Below are 16,696 nucleotides of genomic sequence, written 5' to 3' on the forward strand. Positions count from 1 at the left end.
TATTTTCTGGAATCTTTTATCATGATGTTTTCTTAAAAAATGACAACAAACCAACTTTTGAAAGCATTTATTTATCATCCAGTGTAATCTATGCATTTCTGTGTTTAATCAAACTCAACAAATTTCCAATATTAATGAGGCAATTTTCATCTAAACCACTGAAGCGTCCAATAATTTAATGTTGAAGTGAATCGGAACCGTTGAGTGCTCAGCGGACCTCCGGGTCTTCGCTGACCTGCGGGGTCATGTGATCCTCCGCCACCTGCAGCCTCGGCCGGATCCAGTTGAGGTAGCGGGACACCTTGGTGAACACCTGACCGCGGCAGTCTGCGGTCGGAGACATCAGCAGCCCCGTCAGGAAGGCCGTGTCTTTCTCCACTGTGACGACAGCCGACCCCGGCAGCAGACCGTCACACCGCAGCCTGCTGCCACCTGGTGGCGACACGTGGTGTAGCTCCTTTAAGCTGCGGTTGGAGTTTTCTGCTTTGCTAGACGACCTGGTGGGAAGGTTTTCAGTTTGAGTCCAGTTCCGGTCCAAAGCCGGTGCCTTCTGAGTCACATTTAGCCTTCCTGGTGGTCCGGTTTCAGGACGCGCTGATGGTCCGGTTCTCCTCGGCCCGCCGCGGTTCCTCCTCCTCATGCAGAACATTTTGTTGCTCAGCGGATGCGAGACGTTCAGCTCTCCTCGACATTCATCCAGCATCATGTAGACCAGCTCCTGGTTCTGGCCACGCCCCCTCCTGTCGACCAATCCTGTCCTCCCAGAATGCATCAGGATGTTTTCACTGAAGTCCTTGTTTGGCAGGCAGAGGTGGGAGAGGGCGGGGCCAAAGTTCATGGGCGTGGCCAGCTCCAGCAGGACGAGGTCAAAGTCGTGGCGATCTGAACGGAAACGTTCGTGGAGGAAGATCGCTTGGACCTGGAAGACCTTCCCGTTACCTAGGAGACGAAACACCAGAGGTAGAGTCATCTTTAATCTCTGTTTCAGTTTAATGTGAATAATCTGAGCTTAACAGAACCGTCTCTTTTTGTTGCCATAGTTTAAAAAATGTTTGAATAAAACAAGGCCTGGATAAAGTTTCCAGACTGGAGCAATCAAGGTTCTAGTACCTGTGACGATGGAGTAGTGTGAGGGTTGGAGGTCGTCTCCTGAGTTGAGGCAGCGGGCGGCGGTCAGGATGGACCGTCGTCCGAGCACAACTCCGCCACACAGCTCCACCCGGCTGCTGTTGATCAGGGACACCTGCAAACAGGAATCAAACCCACCAGGAGCCGAGTTTACTACTGGACGAATCTGGGCTTTACAGATTGGCTGAGAGCTCCTTACCTGCCAGGGGCAGTTTCCATGGCGACAGATTGAAGAAGTGTTGGCGTCATGGACCCTCCCACAGGGAAACTGGACTGTGGACACAGAGACACGGTGATTCCCCCAGTCTGAACTGGTTTGGTAAGCCATGCCTTGCTGGGGGTTTTTACCTTCAGGCTGGCAGCTGCGCATGTCGCTCTGTAGTTTGAATCCCGACATGCAAGAGCATTTGTAGGAGTGGAAGTCTGCCGTGCACAGCTGGTGGCATGCGTTGGAGCCTTGGGTTGGACACTCTGCTATCGCTAAGAGAGACGCTGTTGGATGAAACGGTTTGAATCCCACCGACGCCCCCCAGCTCTGGCAGCGGCCTTACCTGGAGCTTTGTACTGAGACTCCAGCAGCTCCTGCTCTGCAGCTTTAACTGGGCCCAGTTCACAGGTTTGTCCATAGTTGGGGGGGCTGCAGGCGCAGAAGAACCCCCCCACCTTATCCGTGCAGTTCCCCCCATTGAGGCAAGGGTTGGGAAGACACTGGTCGCCATCTCGGAGCGCCGAAACAGATTCAGAACTTTAGAAACTGGAGGTCCAAGAAGAAGTTTGATGAATGTTGTCCTGGATCAGAACTCACCGTAGTAGATGGTCCAGAAGGATTTCTGTAGACGAACAAAGATGGATTAGAATCAAAGGTCAAAGGTCTCTGACTCGGCCTTCCTTCCTTGGACCCACCGTGTGCTCATCATTTTCAAACACTTCCCGCGCCTCCTCGTAGTTACACAGCTCCTCGTAGCACTCCCTCTCCAGGTTCCCCTGCAGGATCTCCTCCAGGAAGAACTGGTTGGCCCGTTTGGATCGCAGGAACACGGCGTGGGCCCCAGGAGCCACACGAAACCCTGGAAAGAGCGAGAAACCCCAACTAAATCATCAATCAACTGATCCCAATGGCTTTAGGTTCAAAATGTAAAGAGACATAAACAATGATCACTTTTGGCAATTTAAAATAATTATAATCACATTATTTGAACAACCGCCCCTCGTAACACCCCAAAGTTAAATAGATCCATTTTCTTACCGTCACCTTGACTGAACACCTGAAGGAAACATCCCAGAAGACAGACGGCAATCAGAGACGCAGACATGATGTGGACCGCCATTACACTGACAGCACTGCTCACACACAACAAATACACACATACGTCCACAGCTCAGCTGGACTCAACAGCTGGACGATCCACGCTAACGCAACGATTCTCCCTTCCTTTCATATTCCAGCCAAACGGGGTGGAAAACCCCTGGAAATCATGTCTGCTGTGTTCCTGTAAGAGTTCAGTGGGACAGAAACAGTTTTCAGGGATGGTTCTGTTCCGGCGGTGGACTCTGTTCCCCTAAATCACACAAAGAGGCTCCGGATAGAGCTGGCTTGTTTATTCCAGGCAAACATCCCAGAAATCAATCATTTAATATCATCCAGAGACGCTAGAGCTCAGAAACTGTTGAAAGATAGAAAAACACATACTCCAAATTAAACTTGGACAGAAAAAAAGCATAAACCATACTTTATCACAAGATTAAGTCTAAATTTTACTAAATAACATTTTTATGCAGTGGTGGGCAGTGCTAAAAAATTTAGCTGACCATAACACTAAAGCACTAATTATAAATGTTAAATTCACAAACACTAAAGCATTAAACCAACACGGTATTTAGCTGAAGCTAATGTGCTTCTTCAAGTCAAATTATATCTGCCCTTGAAAGACTACAACCTTGGAGCACCAATTTAATTTTGACCTAATAATTTACCTATAATCCCACTTAAGATTGTATTTATATCCTGTTTTCTGAGTTTTATTTAGTTGATGCGTTTCTTAAAAATAAGATCCTGATTATCGACTCCTACCTACTTGAATAATTCCTAAAAGTCAATAACCAAATCTTTGACACAAATGTCAAACTTTATTCAACTGAAAGTTTTCAAAACGGCCAAATAAATTGATCATATTTGTAAAAAAAACCAAAAAAACAAAAGACAGTGTTCTTACTTTTTGTTTCTATTATTCAAATCTTTATTTTGGTCACTGGATTACACAAAATACTCAAAAACAGACATTTGCTAATCTTCATAGAGTTATCCCTTCTGGGAGCTACTGTAAGGTGTATTTGATACAAACTAACAAGGTTTTACTTTTATTATCCGGTTCCATAAGAAAACCAAAACAACACTGAAAGTCCAGGAGCCTAAAATAACAAACCCGAGGGACTCCTCTCCATTAGCATGATCTATTACAGTGGAAATCTTCCATGTATCTGAATTACAGAGGTACTAGAGTTACTGGATGATGACTGTCTACAGACGGAAACGTTTGACGGCGCCGTGGTGCCTCTTCGTCCTGGAACCGCGCTTCTCTATCGGCGTCAGCTTCTTGACACCCTCTTTGATCCAGCGGATGAATTTAGACACTTGCGTGTAGACGCCATATTTTCCTTTGCGGGCATGACCTTTGCCCCAGCTCCTGATGCCAGTGATGAAGAAGGTGCCCCGATACCGTGTGACATGCGGGCCGCCGCTGTCGCCCTGAAAGGAATCTTCCCCCATTGAGTCGTAGCCGGCGCAAAACATTCGTAAGGAGATGCTGAGCGGAGTTGAGTCCATGCAGGTTTGCCAATCCACGTAGGGCACAGAGAGGCGTTGTAGGACGGTGGACGGCTGACCCTCACCGAGATATCCAAAACCGCTGACCAGCGCATCCGGCTGCCGCATCAGAACCTGCACAAACAAGACCGGATTCCTAACGTCTCAGGAAATACTAAATAATCTTTAGTCACTGACGCAGTAAAAGGTTTACCTTCTCCATGAAGTCCGGCTCCGGCATGCAGGCTGGCAGGATGTACCTGGTGAACCTGATGGGCTTGGCCAGTTTTACCAGAGCAACGTCATTGAAGTAGGTCTGTGGGCTGTAACCATGGTGAGTGACGATGGCGTCCGCCACATGCAAGGCTTCATTTCCACCACTGTGGGACGTGTTGAAGACACCTGGACGCAGATGACCAATGTTGGACTTATATAAGATATGTAGTCCAAAATAAATCAAGATATTTTGAACTGTTCACTTTATTCAGATCAGTTCTTGTATTTACGTTAAAAATTGATTGGAAGCCTGCGTTTGGCTTGTTGAACCTACCGAGCTTGACGGTGAGGTACCGGGTTTGGGCCACGCACTGAGCCGCAGTCAGGATGATGTATTCACTCAGAATCGTTCCCCCACAGAATCCGATGTTGTCCTGGTTGATCAGGAGAGCCTTTGGGGACAGAACAACCTGAAGGAGTGGACACATGGACTAGAACTGTCCTGCCATTGCTGAGTGTCTACCTGCCAGGGACATTGTCCTGGTGGACAGTCCTCTCCATTGATGGTCCCAGTCTGTGCTTCCCTGTCTGAGCTGATCTGACTGCTGCTGTTCCTCTGGCGGCCATGTTGCTCCTCGGTGAAGCTTCTCTTCTCGGTTCTGTTCTGTCCCTGGACATCGGTGATGATGGCGCCGCATCTAAAAGTCTCTGAGCGAGTTTGGAGGACAGGAACCATCAGGTGGTTCAGTTACTAGAAGAACCACTCTGGTGTTGCTCTAACTCAACAACATTTGAAGAAACTCATGAATTTAGGAGAAAACACCAAAGGTTTTCCTCTCCTTGGTGTTTGCGATCAAGGCTGGTGGTCTGAAAGCTTCTCTTACCGTTGGAGTTGCAGGATTGGTTGTCCTGTGCCAGGAAGTAACCGTCAGCACAGGCACACACTACACTTCCTCCAGCAACATGGCAGAAATGTTCACAGCCTCCGTTCTCATTGTCACAGAGCTCTGGGAGACAGGGAGCAGAAATCCCAGTAAAACCAGCATCTTGACAAGTTTTTAGAAGACATTTAGATGAAAACTGAAGACTTGATCTGGATTATCTGCTAACGGCAACATCGTCAACTCCAGTTATTGGTTCTTTCATCTACGATAACATCATTTAACCTCAATGATACCCACTGGACAACACCTGTTTCCAGGGATGGCCACACTTTTGCTAATGTGCTAATAGTGAAAACAATTAGCATACTTAACTTAGCTTTCCCCTAAATTTTTCCAGATAAATTCTGAAGTTCTATTTTACTTCTTTTTTTTACCTTTCAGTTGAATAAATCTGTGTTGAAGTTTTGGTAACGGCTTAAAAATTTCTCAGTTAAATTTATTTCAAAAAAGAAACATACAAGAGAACAAGATGTAGACATAAATACAATATCTTAGGGCAGCATGTAAATTATAATGTCAACATTAAATTGGTTACTTAAAGTCGTGGACTTCCAAAGGCAAACATAATCTGAATTGAAGTTAGCTCTTTAGCACGTTAGCATTATCAAGCCTAATGGTTATGATTAATATTTTAGGGTTAGCACAGCTAACCTATTAGTTAGCGGTGTTCACCATTCAAGTTTTATTCACCCCAGTAATCTACAGTGATAAAATGTTTTCAGGTATTGATCAGTATCCTGTTGTGACACATAAACAAGTTTTCCCCTGTGAAACAGACCCCAGAACCAGAACCCATCTGTGAATGTTTCTAGTGTTGGACGTGGAGAAACTCAAACACACAGAGAAACATTTATGCTTTTCCAGCTCTGGTGAACTGCAGCTGGCTAACCAACACAGAACATCACAAAGTGATCATGGCTAATTAATACGGTGGATCTCTCACCTTTATCTTGGCTGAACACCTGGAGGAAGGAACCTCCCAGGAGGCAGATGGTGAGCAGAAACGCAGACATGATGTTTGACGGCTTGAGCTCTGACTGAGCTGCTCTCACTCAGCAAACACACACCTACTGGAACAGCAGGGACTCACTTAATGTGGACAGAGGTGAATAAATGTCTGGACTTTAACTCATCCTCAGTCTGTTGACCTCATTATCCAGAGAAATATCAGTTACCATTTCCTAAAGTAAAACAGTGACATAATTACTCTATTTACGTGTTTATTACCGCTGAGCTCTGAGTGACTTTGGAAATGTTGTGTCAACAGACCTCAGGTTGGTTCTGGAAAGACATGTATGAAAAAAAAAAAGTTCTGCTCTTACAGGAACGGACTCTGTTCCTGTAAATCTGTCAAAACAAGCAGCAGCTTCGACCTCTGAACCCTCAACGCTCAGGTTGTTGTTGATTTCAGGTAAACACAGAGGGACTTCAAGATCAATAAATCAGGATTTTTCACTGATCCAAGCCCCAAAGCAGGACGAGTTCTGATGGGAGCAGATTGGGCATCAAAAGTTAACTTTATATTAACTTAAGATAGAAATATGTGACAGAAATCCATCTAAATTTAATTATAATTTCTTTGTTTCTAATTAAAAGCTTTATAAATATTTTCAAAATCAATTCCAAATTGATTTAAATTCAAGCAATTTAAATAATTATGTAGATTAGAGCTAAAAAAATCATTCTACGATGCAAATTAAATGTTAATTTAAAAGGTTAATTATCTTTTAATTTAGTCATTTTTATTTGTAATATTTGTTTTACAATCAAAAGCTTGGATAACTGAATATAATATATAAGAAATTCAGTGAATATTCTTTAAATGTTATGTGAAATTAACATTTTTCTTTAAATTTGTTGATTGTGTTTGGCCTCATTTTGTTGAAGATTAGTTCATGTTAATATTTACCAAAACAGATGTTAAAGAATACAAGCAAACAATAATGTAAGTGTTTTCTAGGTGTTTAATAATTCTGCCCAGCAAACCTTTACATCAGAATAGCAGGTTTTTACGTTTGTGTGATGCTGAAACACTATCGGTGGAAACTTGGTCCCTAAAGAAAAGCTCAAGTTAAAGAAAATATATTATTTCTGAACAGTTTTTCAAGTGGAAAAAAGTAAATTTAACACATTTCTTTATTTCTTTATTAAATGTCAAATCTTTTTGCAACCCCAAATATTCAAATCAACAATGAAGCTTAAACAAAACAGAAAATGAAGGTACATAGAGTATCAACCCTGAGGAACTCCATCTGTATTGTGGTCACTCGATAAGGTATGTCGCTCTTTACAAATTGATCACCTGTTTGACTAAAACGTAGCCATTTCAAAGTGATTACATTCTCAGCGGGTTGCCCCAGCTAGCTTACAGGTACAGCCTCTTGATGGCACCATGGTCTCTCTTCTGTCTCTTGATGGCACCATGGTCCCTCCTTTGCCTGATCTCTCCTGTGGGCGTCAGCTTCTTGATGCCCTCTCTGATCCAGTGGATATATTTAGACACTTGCGTATAGATGCCGTATTTCCCTTTGCGTGCGCAGCCTTCGCCCCAGCTCACGATGCCGGTGATGAAGTAGGTGTCATGGTAACGTGTGACATGCGGGCCGCCGCTGTCACCCTGGCAGGCGTCCTTAGCGATTGTATCGTAGCCGGCGCAAAACATGCGCATAGTAATGCGCAACTGGGTGGATTCAATGCAGGTGAGCCGGTCCACGTAGGGCACAGAGAGGCGTTGTAGGATCGTAGATGCTTCTCGACCCTCACCAAGACGTCCGAAACCGCTGACCAGACCGTCATTCTGCCGCATCAGGACCTGCAACAGAACACAACACAAATCTTTAAAGCTTTGTTTTAGTTTAGCGAAACTTATCATCAAAACAAACAATAAGTATACAAATATCCTCCAATGCTTCCCTGATTTCTACATCCTGCTCTCATTTTATAGAAAACCTGATTTACCACAGCAGAAACCTTTGATTATTCTCACGTTTTCTGCAAAATTTGGTTGCGGTATGCAGGCCGGCAGGATGTATCTGTTGAACCTAATGGGCTTGGACAGTTTTACGAGTGCGATGTCGTTGTTGTAGGTTTCTGGACTGTACTTGAAATGGGAAACAATGGTGTCCACCTGATGGGATATTTCCCAATCGGTTTGTTGAGTGGTGTTGTGTTCACCTGGAAACATGGACATAATAATGCATCACTCACCTGGTCAACAACACATTTCAATGCAATAACTAGAGACTTAAACCACAGGTATGCTATATTTAAAGATTTCTGATGTTACAATATGTTTGTAAAAGAAGTAGTATAAATATTTGAAAAGGTAAAAAGGAAGTTCCAGTTTGATGAGTCGGACCTACCAACTTTGACGAAGAAGTAACGTGATTGGTTCATGCAGTGAGCCGCGGTCAGGATGATGTACTCGGTCAGAATCGTTCCCCCACAGAACCCAATGTTGTCGTCATTGATCAGTAGAGCCTAGCAGGACACAGTAATGGTATAGATCTGCCAGAATCTGTGACCAGAACATAACATTCAAATCATCACTTTGTTGTGTGACTACCTGCCATGGACATTCTCCTGGTGGACAGTCCTCTCCATCGACGATCCGAACACTCCCCGACCTGTCAATGGAACCCGAACTCATCAAATTGGGAATAGGAGCTGGGAGCTGGCTACTGATGTTTCTGGACCAGAACGAATCATCAGTGTTGAGGATGTTCCTTTGCTCCATAGAGTTTGCAGTGGTGTTCAGCTTGGGGGGTTTCACTTCTTCCATGTTCAGATCTCCAGAGTCCACGAGCGACCGCCGGACCTTGTTGCTGATGAGGGCTCCGCATTTAAAAGGCTCTGCAAGAGTTTGTTGGATGTTTAGAGTTCAGGAAATCTAAACCGGTTCTGAGATGATGCTTTGGTGTCCAAAGCTCTGGTTTGTTATATTGCTTCCGGAGATATTTCCATCACCATACGTTTGTGTCCACTGATCACATTCATTGTTTTTTTTACTGGTAGAGTGATGAAAACAACAACCTGCCAGTCCAGAAGCCAAATGCTTCCAGAACCAGTGTGGGATCATCGTCCCGTTGTGGACCTCAACTGTGTCTGGATCTTAAAGATCATCGTGTTGACTAGAGGTAAAGCTAAATAGATTGAAGGTCTGTCTCCTTGTGCCATCACTGGTGTTCATGAGTCCTAAGCCTCACCTTGGCACTATCATGCTGAAGGTCAAACCAGGCTTGAACCATAGTGGTTACTGGGTTGTTGCCCTGATCTTGGATCTACTGCTGTTTAGAAAGGATTCTGAAAACTTCCCTATTATGTCTGGTTGTGCAATTATCCTTTTTATATCTCTGTTGAGGTTCTTGGGCTTTCACTTGGCTGTGGGTGTTGGTCAGGCAGATCTCTTGGCATGGGACTCATAAAAAAATAAATAAAAAATTGGACTGTTTGTCCAATGGTTTTTGGGAATTTACATTTTCTTGGAATCTGTATGTTTGGCCCCGTCAAGAATTGGAATAAAATCCCCAATAAATCCAAACCTTTACATCCCATTGTTGAATTTAAAGATACTTGCAGTTGTATGCTGTTCAATCACTCATCCAGATCTCCTGTGTTCAAGCTGGATCATCAGATGTGCTTTTCTTACCATTGGATTCACAGGACTTTCCATTTTGACCCAAGAAGTATCCATCAGCACACGAGCACTCAACGTTTGTTTTGACAACATGGCAGAAATGATCACAGCCGCCGTTATCGTTATCACAGAGCTTGGGGATAACTGAAAAGATACAGATACTACAGCAATTAAGAAAGTATGTACGCGGCACCACTGAAAACACTGTAGAGGGTATCTTGGGGCAACCTGTGGTGCTGTAACTCTGAACAGAATGAATACCGAATGTCGCCCATGTTTATTTGTGAGAGTCAGGAACATGTGATCTTGGAACTCTTTCAGGTCCAAGGTATGCATCTTCTCAACACCTGGTTGGGTTGAGTTTATTAGCAACAGCTTTTAAAATAACATGATCTGCAGAGAAGACCAAGCAAAATGACATTGCCAAAATGTTCCTCAAACCTCATCAAGTCTTCATAGTAGCTAAAGACTGATGGACGAACGTTCTGCTACTGTATCACCCAATTTTTACCGTCTGGACTGACTCTTCTACTTTACCGATTTCACAGTTGAAGCCCTTGTATCCCTCCATGCAGAAGCACTTGTAGCTCCCAATCGTATCCGTGCACCGACCTCCATTAGCACAGGGTGTGGACAGACAGGCGTCGCCATCTGCAGAAAGGACAGAGTAACTTCAGTTAGATGCCAGAACCCTAGAAGTCAGTTGGTTTGGGGTTATGAAGAGGAAGCTTACCCACATATACGGCCCAGAATGCATCCTGAAGAAAAACCAACAGAATAAAATGGTTTAATACAGAATTATTAGAAGTTTTCTGACTGACTTTCTTTGCATTTTGATGAAAACGTCTTTAGATTCATACAGTTTTCTCCTTATTTTCAAAGATCTCTCGTGCTTCCTCCCAGCTGCAGCGCTCCTCGTTGCACTCCCTCTCCATGTTGCCTTGTTTAAGTTCCTCCAGAAAGCTGTTGGCCCGTCTCAGCCTGGTCAGAACCTGGTTGGCCTCCCTGCCATCCAGGAAAACTGGAGATAGGGAACAGAAACTGGCAATCTGGGACTAGAAACACTCCAGATGCTTCCCACGCAAACCTCAAAACATATTGTCCTGAGGTCAAGTGTTACTGTCAATCAACAACCTCCCCATTCCTCCACACACACACACACACACACACACACACGCACACACACACACTCCAAATTCCTCCCCACCACCCTCCTCTTCATCAGTCCTGACACCTGAATGTGGGTCTCAACGTACCGTGAGCGGCCGTGAGGTGAAGCAGCAGCACGAGGCCCAGGGTCGGTCGTAGAGTCCCAGACATGGTCCCGGTTGGAGAACCTTCACTGTCCTGGTTCAGAGTTATGGAGTCTGACTGCAGCAGGGAGGCAGAGAGGGCAACGAACTGCGCTGGGGGAGGAAGGTCTGCTCTGGGCGGGCTTTATCTCAGGCTTCCTGCTCCAAATGTCAGACCTTCAGCACTCCGTCAGTGAAAACTACAACTCCTACAGTGCTTTGCAGTAGAAACAGGGAAGCTTGTGGTTCTGGTGAAATGATAAAGTAGTCTGTTCATTTTTAGAGAAAGCTACAAACTTCTTCAATCAGAATCCGGGGTTTCAGTCCAGATTTTTCTGCTTCTGTTGTTGGATTTTCCTGGAGGAGTAAAAGAAGATAAGCTGTTTTATCTCATTCTGGTCCTCGGCTATCAGTCACAGTTTGTTCTGATTGTTCATTCGTTATCAGCAAAAAGATATTCCTGCTTCTGTCTCTTGTTGAAGAAGATTTTAAGTTATATTTCTTCTTAAGAAAACTCTTTGGCTCGATCTTCTTCTTATGGATCCCGGGTCCTCCCGGCGGGCCGCATGTAGCCACACAGAAAATAACAATGAGTGTTGACGTCACAGAATTACAGAGTTTAATCCAATAGAAGACAACACATAAAATTACAACAGAAACTGCAGAACAACAGAGACATACATTCTTTTACCTGAGACAAATGGAAAAGAAGAAGAAGAAAGAAAAGCAAAGACGTCTTTGGAGAATTGCAAGAGCAAATCTAATTTGTTACTCCTGTGTAGAAAGTTTTATAGTAAAGGCGTATTCTTGTCTTTAATTTATTCAAATAAGGCATACATTTGCTCATCCAACCAGAAGCTGTCTCTGACCCTTTTAAAATTCCCTGCAAGTCACGATCTAAGACCATTTGTCTCCATTGTTTAAAGAAAGTGAGAGCAGAGACTCTCCTGAACTCCTGCTGTTTTATGGCTTTTCACAGATGAGTGTGAAAAGCTGGAACTTCTCCTGATTGTTTCCCACACAGACAAAGGGCAGTTTAAAAGATCTTAGCAAACCATCTGCTGTAACTACAGGTAACATAAAGGTCAATAGGCCAGAATAAGTTACTAATTTCAAAACTATAGTTAGGCTATTTCAGTCAAGAGATGTTAAGCTTTAAACTAGCATACTTTAAATTTATTTTCTTAACACTCTTTAACACAGAGCTGTTTCAAACTTAAATAAATACGGCCATTAATGAATGATACATATGTAGGACAGTGCTTTAAATATGTCAGCGCATGTCACCAAAATGTTGGATTTGTTCTTTGGGTTGTGGAACCCAAAAGTAAAGCGTGTCTTTTCCCAAAAAGTTTGGGAACCACTGCATTAGAGTATTTCCATTACTAACCGTTAGAATTAGTAATGGTTTCTTCCTTTGTGAGCGGCCTTCCAGCCCAGGTCGGTACAGGTCCTATGCTACGCCCCTGACTCTCCAGGCAGTCGTGGATCTCCGTCGGGAGGACTGATGGTGTGATGATGTATGGTTTGTGTGAACAACTTGAATTTAAAAACCTATACAGTTCTGATAACATTGAGAATGTAGCATCTAAAATAAATTTTAAAACTTAGTAATTTAGTAGATTTAGTAGATTTCAAGTGCGCACACAGGCATGATTGACAGCGCTAAGACCCGCCTCCTGGCTCTGACTAGTTGTCCCCAGTTAACACTGGGAGAAGAAGGCAGAGGACCTTGATTTTTTCAGTTTATCTGTTAAGACATAGTGACAGTTTCAACAAATATGTAATAAAATATTTTTAAATCATAAGAATTTCAGAAGTCAGAGATGTTTTCATTCCAGGCTTTATTTGTTTATGTTGCCTCCTGAGAACAGATGGAATAACTTTGTCTGTTCTACAACATGGACCAACATTTTGAATCTTTTCTGAGTTTAAACCCTTGTTTGCTCCTGCAGGACATCCAGAATCGGTGTGTTCTTCATGGTTTCCTCCGCCCAGTCTACAAACATGGCCACCTTGGTGTAGACTCCGTAGTACCCCGGGCGAGAACAGCCCCGCCCCCAGGCCACCACGCCCGTCAGGAAGCTGGTGGAGCGGTATTCGGTGACCAGCGGACTGCCGTCGTCGCCACGGCAACTTTCCTGGTTTCCGTCCAGGTACCCGGCGCACAGCATGTTGTCGGTGAAGTTGAATTTGGCTTTCTGGGAGCACTGGGAGTTCTGGACGATGGGGACGCTCATCTTACGGAGGGTGGGTGAGACCCGGCGGCCCGAGGAGGTGAAGGCGTTCCCCCCGGTGGTCCTCTTGCCCCAGCCGGACACAGTGTGGTATCGGACCGGCAGCAACTCCCGTTCAGCAAAGTCTTTGGTGGGAAGGCAGATGGGGACGGTGTACCTGTTCAGAACAACAGACCCGTTCATCCGGACCAGGGCGATGTCGCTGTCGCCTGTTGCCGGGTTGTAGTTGTCATGGGGAATCGCCATGTTAGCGTCAAATGTTTGCTCTGTGTCACCTTTCATATCCAGATTGTTTTCACCTGGTCAACAAAGACAGATTTCGTTCTAAATCGCAACTGAGCTGGAAAAGGCATCAAGTTTTGAATCAGTGAAACGTCTGAAAATTACACAAGTGTTCACCTGCTAAAGCTTGGAAATAAATTCAAGAGCAGTATTCAAATGGGAAAACTGTCCTGTTTATTAAAACCAAAATATAGCACCCCTTTATGTCTTTTTAAATGTTGTTAAAACGAGAAACGTTCTCACCAAATTCAGGTTTTTTTCATTTTAACAAGAAACGTTCTTGTGTTATAACGAGGTAAATGTTCCTGTATTTATTTCCAAGCTCTGGCATTTAAACACTTTTGCACAAAATGACAAACTTCATCCAGTTTAGATTTTTTTTTTTATAAAACATTTAGTAAATATGATAACCATTTAGTTCCCTAAATAGTTTGCCGATATTTGAAGGTGATTAGAGGTCAGATTTTAGCTGTACCTGCCACCACAGTGAGGTGCTGGAGGCTCTGGCCATGAACGCAGTGGGCCGCGGTGATGACCCAGTCCGGTCGGACCAGAACTCCACCGCAGTGGCTGCTTCCATTCAGCTTAATCAGAACCTGAGGAAGAACATTAAGAGTTATTTATTTAATAATCTGGTTGATTGGATTTTAAACCAACCGGCGTCCGATTGGTTTAATAAGGACCTGGACACAGCGGCAGCCTGCAGGGGGCGCCACTGTGGGTTGCAGCAGTGTTTACCTGCCAGGGGCAGTCTCCATCGTTACAGTGGTTAGCTCCCACCAGCCTGACCTGATCCTGCATGGTCTGGTTGAGTCCGGTGTCTGAGGAGGCCACCCGTCCGCAGGGGAACGCCACTGAACACAATCACATCATCAGCAAACGCCCATGTAAACTAGAGGGCGCTGTGACCTTTCCTTCACCTTTAGGGACGCATTTTTTTCCATCGTCTCCCAGCTGGTAGCCGTCAGCACAGAAACATTTACGTCTCCCTCCAGAACCGTCGCAGAAATGCTCACAGTTTCCATTCTGGTACAGGCAACCCAGCGAGTCTTCAAACACTGAAAAGAAAATCTTATGCAGCAGAGCAGCTGTTTTCTCCACATTTAGACATCTAAAATAACCAGTTACTTAAATTTACTCACTTTTGTTTCAGTAAAAATACATTGTACCTGAGTTAGATGGCTACTCTACCCATCAATCACTGAAGGTCAGCTGGATGATGTTTACAACTGTAATTTAACATGAATAGAAAAAACACCAGAAACATCTACAAATATTAAAGTAAAAGCAGTACCTGTCTGACAGTACCGTCCCTCATATCCCTCCGGACACTGGCATTCATAGCTGGTTCCCATGTAGATACACGTCCCGTTGTTTTGGCACAGGTTCACCAGGCAGGGGTCCTTTTCTGACGGAACAGATTGGAATCATTGTAGGGTCCAAAATAATGAAGGTTGACTTCAGTTTCAGCAGATTTGTTGGATCAGTCAGGGTGAGCACTGTAAGACACTTACTTTCATAAGTTTTCCAGAATTCCCTCTGAAACCGAACAGAAAGAGTTTGTCAGTGTTTTTATTCTCCGGACACCAGCGGGTGCAGCAGAGATCCAGAGGAGCGAGCTGCTCACCGTCTTCTCGTCGTCCTCGAAGACTTCCCGCGCCTCCTCGTAGTCGCAGATCTCCTCGATGCATTCCCTCTGCAGGTTCCCCTGCTTCAGCTCCTCCAGGAAGCCGCTGTTCGCTCTCCTCCATCTGCGCAGCACCGAGGCGGCTTCATGTTTCTCTACAAACACTGCAGACGGTGCATCCATTCGTCTGTTACTCACCTTCACGGCGTTTTCTTTAATTAATGTGTGAACACAGCAGAAGCTTCTAAAGGTACCTGGTAGATTCTGCTGTTTATCTAATCAACGTCTGGGATTAAATCTTAAAACAAACCATTAAGGTGTGTGTCTCTAAAAGCAGTAATCTGAGTTAATGGATGTTTTGTCCGACCTTCAGCAGCGTGGACGGCCCACAGCAGAGCAGAAACCAGGCAGAAGCTCCTCAGCAGCATGTCTGCAGTGTTGAACGTCGCAGACAAAATCAGGACTTAGATCAGAGGCGGTTCAGCTCTGGAGCCTCAACCTGCTCTGTAAACAAAGATCTCTGGTACTTTGGACGCGTTTCACTCGCTGTACACAAGCAGTATGGAAAAGTACTTCACAGTTACTGCAGAAGTACGACCACTGAAGATGGATTAGCTAGAAAATAAAAACTTAAAGTTGAACTGTTTGTAACTAAAGCTTTCATCGTAAGAAAATTAAAATCAAATCTTTAACTGTATTTGGATAAAATGAAGAGATCTTACAGGTTTTCTACATAGATTACAGTAAATATGCAACATATTTCTTATTTACTGTTAAAAATCCACTCAATATATTTTTATTGAGTAGTGAGTGGACTTCATTGTATTGCTATGCCTCTAATTGTCCACTAGGTGTCAGTAAATGTTGGTGAACTCAGATGGACTCAGATTTACGGAGCCCCTAAGGGGACATGGAGAAAAAAAAAAAAGGAAAGAAATCCCGACTTATTATCGCGAGATCCCGAGAAACTAAGTCGAGATCTCGAGATCCCGACTTATTATCGCGAGATCCCGACTTATTATCTCGAGATCCCGACTTATTATCTCGAGATCCCGACTTATTATCTCGAGATCCCGAGAAACTAAGTCAAGATCTCGAGATCCCGACTTATTATCTCGAGATCCCGACTTATTATCTCGAGATCTCGAGATCCCGACTTATTTTCTCGGGATCTCGAGATCCCGACTTATTTTCTCGGGATCTCGCGATAATAAGTCGGGATCTCGAGATAATAAGTCGGGATCTCGCGATAATAAGTCGGGATCTCGCGATAATAAGTCGGGATCTCGCGATAATAAGTCGGGATCTCGAGATCTCGACTTAGTTTCTCGGGATCTCGCGATAATAAGTCGGGATTTCTTTCCTTTTTTTTTTTCTCCATGTCCCCTTAGGGGCTCCGTACAGATTTACCTGGACACAGGATGCAGGGCTTAGTTTATGAAATAGTTATTATCTCTTTGCATCTGTGTATTATTTATATTGATTTAAACATTTGGTGTGAATTTCTCATCTAAGAGATGATTAGTGAGAG

General features: G+C 44.1%; 4 protein-coding genes across 4 annotated transcripts; all 4 read right to left on the bottom strand.

Annotated features, from left to right (window-relative positions):
• Positions 1-51: 51 nt before the first annotated feature.
• On the bottom strand, positions 52-2,691 carry prozb (protein Z, vitamin K-dependent plasma glycoprotein b). Its single transcript, XM_015054248.1, has 8 exons — positions 2,375-2,691; positions 2,032-2,195; positions 1,934-1,958; positions 1,680-1,847; positions 1,477-1,608; positions 1,328-1,401; positions 1,111-1,243; positions 52-939 (listed from the first exon to the last, which is right to left on the bottom strand). The coding sequence occupies exons 1-8, from the start codon at positions 2,454-2,456 to the stop codon at positions 209-211; spliced, it is 1,509 nt and encodes a 502-aa protein (XP_014909734.1). The 5' UTR covers positions 2,457-2,691; the 3' UTR covers positions 52-208.
• A 658-nt stretch (positions 2,692-3,349) lies between these two features.
• On the bottom strand, positions 3,350-6,345 carry LOC106960888 (coagulation factor X-like). Its single transcript, XM_015054258.1, has 6 exons — positions 6,035-6,345; positions 5,032-5,154; positions 4,671-4,855; positions 4,482-4,599; positions 4,146-4,333; positions 3,350-4,066 (listed from the first exon to the last, which is right to left on the bottom strand). Exons 1-6 carry the CDS (start codon positions 6,102-6,104, stop codon positions 3,647-3,649), a joined length of 1,104 nt encoding a protein of 367 aa, XP_014909744.1. The 5' UTR covers positions 6,105-6,345; the 3' UTR covers positions 3,350-3,646.
• Positions 6,346-7,037: 692 nt separating this feature from the next.
• On the bottom strand, positions 7,038-11,149 carry LOC106960879 (coagulation factor X-like). The gene is made up of 9 exons (XM_015054247.1): positions 10,984-11,149; positions 10,588-10,748; positions 10,461-10,485; positions 10,265-10,378; positions 9,740-9,871; positions 8,657-8,943; positions 8,454-8,571; positions 8,078-8,265; positions 7,038-7,903 (listed from the first exon to the last, which is right to left on the bottom strand). The coding sequence occupies exons 1-9, from the start codon at positions 11,045-11,047 to the stop codon at positions 7,457-7,459; spliced, it is 1,536 nt and encodes a 511-aa protein (XP_014909733.1). The 5' UTR covers positions 11,048-11,149; the 3' UTR covers positions 7,038-7,456.
• Positions 11,150-12,844: 1,695 nt separating this feature from the next.
• f7i (coagulation factor VIIi) lies at positions 12,845-15,650 on the bottom strand. The gene is made up of 8 exons (XM_015054250.1): positions 15,533-15,650; positions 15,166-15,329; positions 15,053-15,077; positions 14,833-14,946; positions 14,459-14,596; positions 14,277-14,392; positions 14,014-14,134; positions 12,845-13,555 (listed from the first exon to the last, which is right to left on the bottom strand). The coding sequence occupies exons 1-8, from the start codon at positions 15,591-15,593 to the stop codon at positions 12,951-12,953; spliced, it is 1,344 nt and encodes a 447-aa protein (XP_014909736.1). The 5' UTR covers positions 15,594-15,650; the 3' UTR covers positions 12,845-12,950.
• Between the last annotated feature and the right edge of the window lie 1,046 nt (positions 15,651-16,696).

The sequence above is a fragment of the Poecilia latipinna genome, unplaced genomic scaffold (assembly GCF_001443285.1).
Source record: "Poecilia latipinna isolate Pla-1442-1.1 unplaced genomic scaffold, P_latipinna-1.0 Scaffold1241, whole genome shotgun sequence".
Classification (NCBI taxonomy): domain Eukaryota; kingdom Metazoa; phylum Chordata; class Actinopteri; order Cyprinodontiformes; family Poeciliidae; genus Poecilia; species Poecilia latipinna.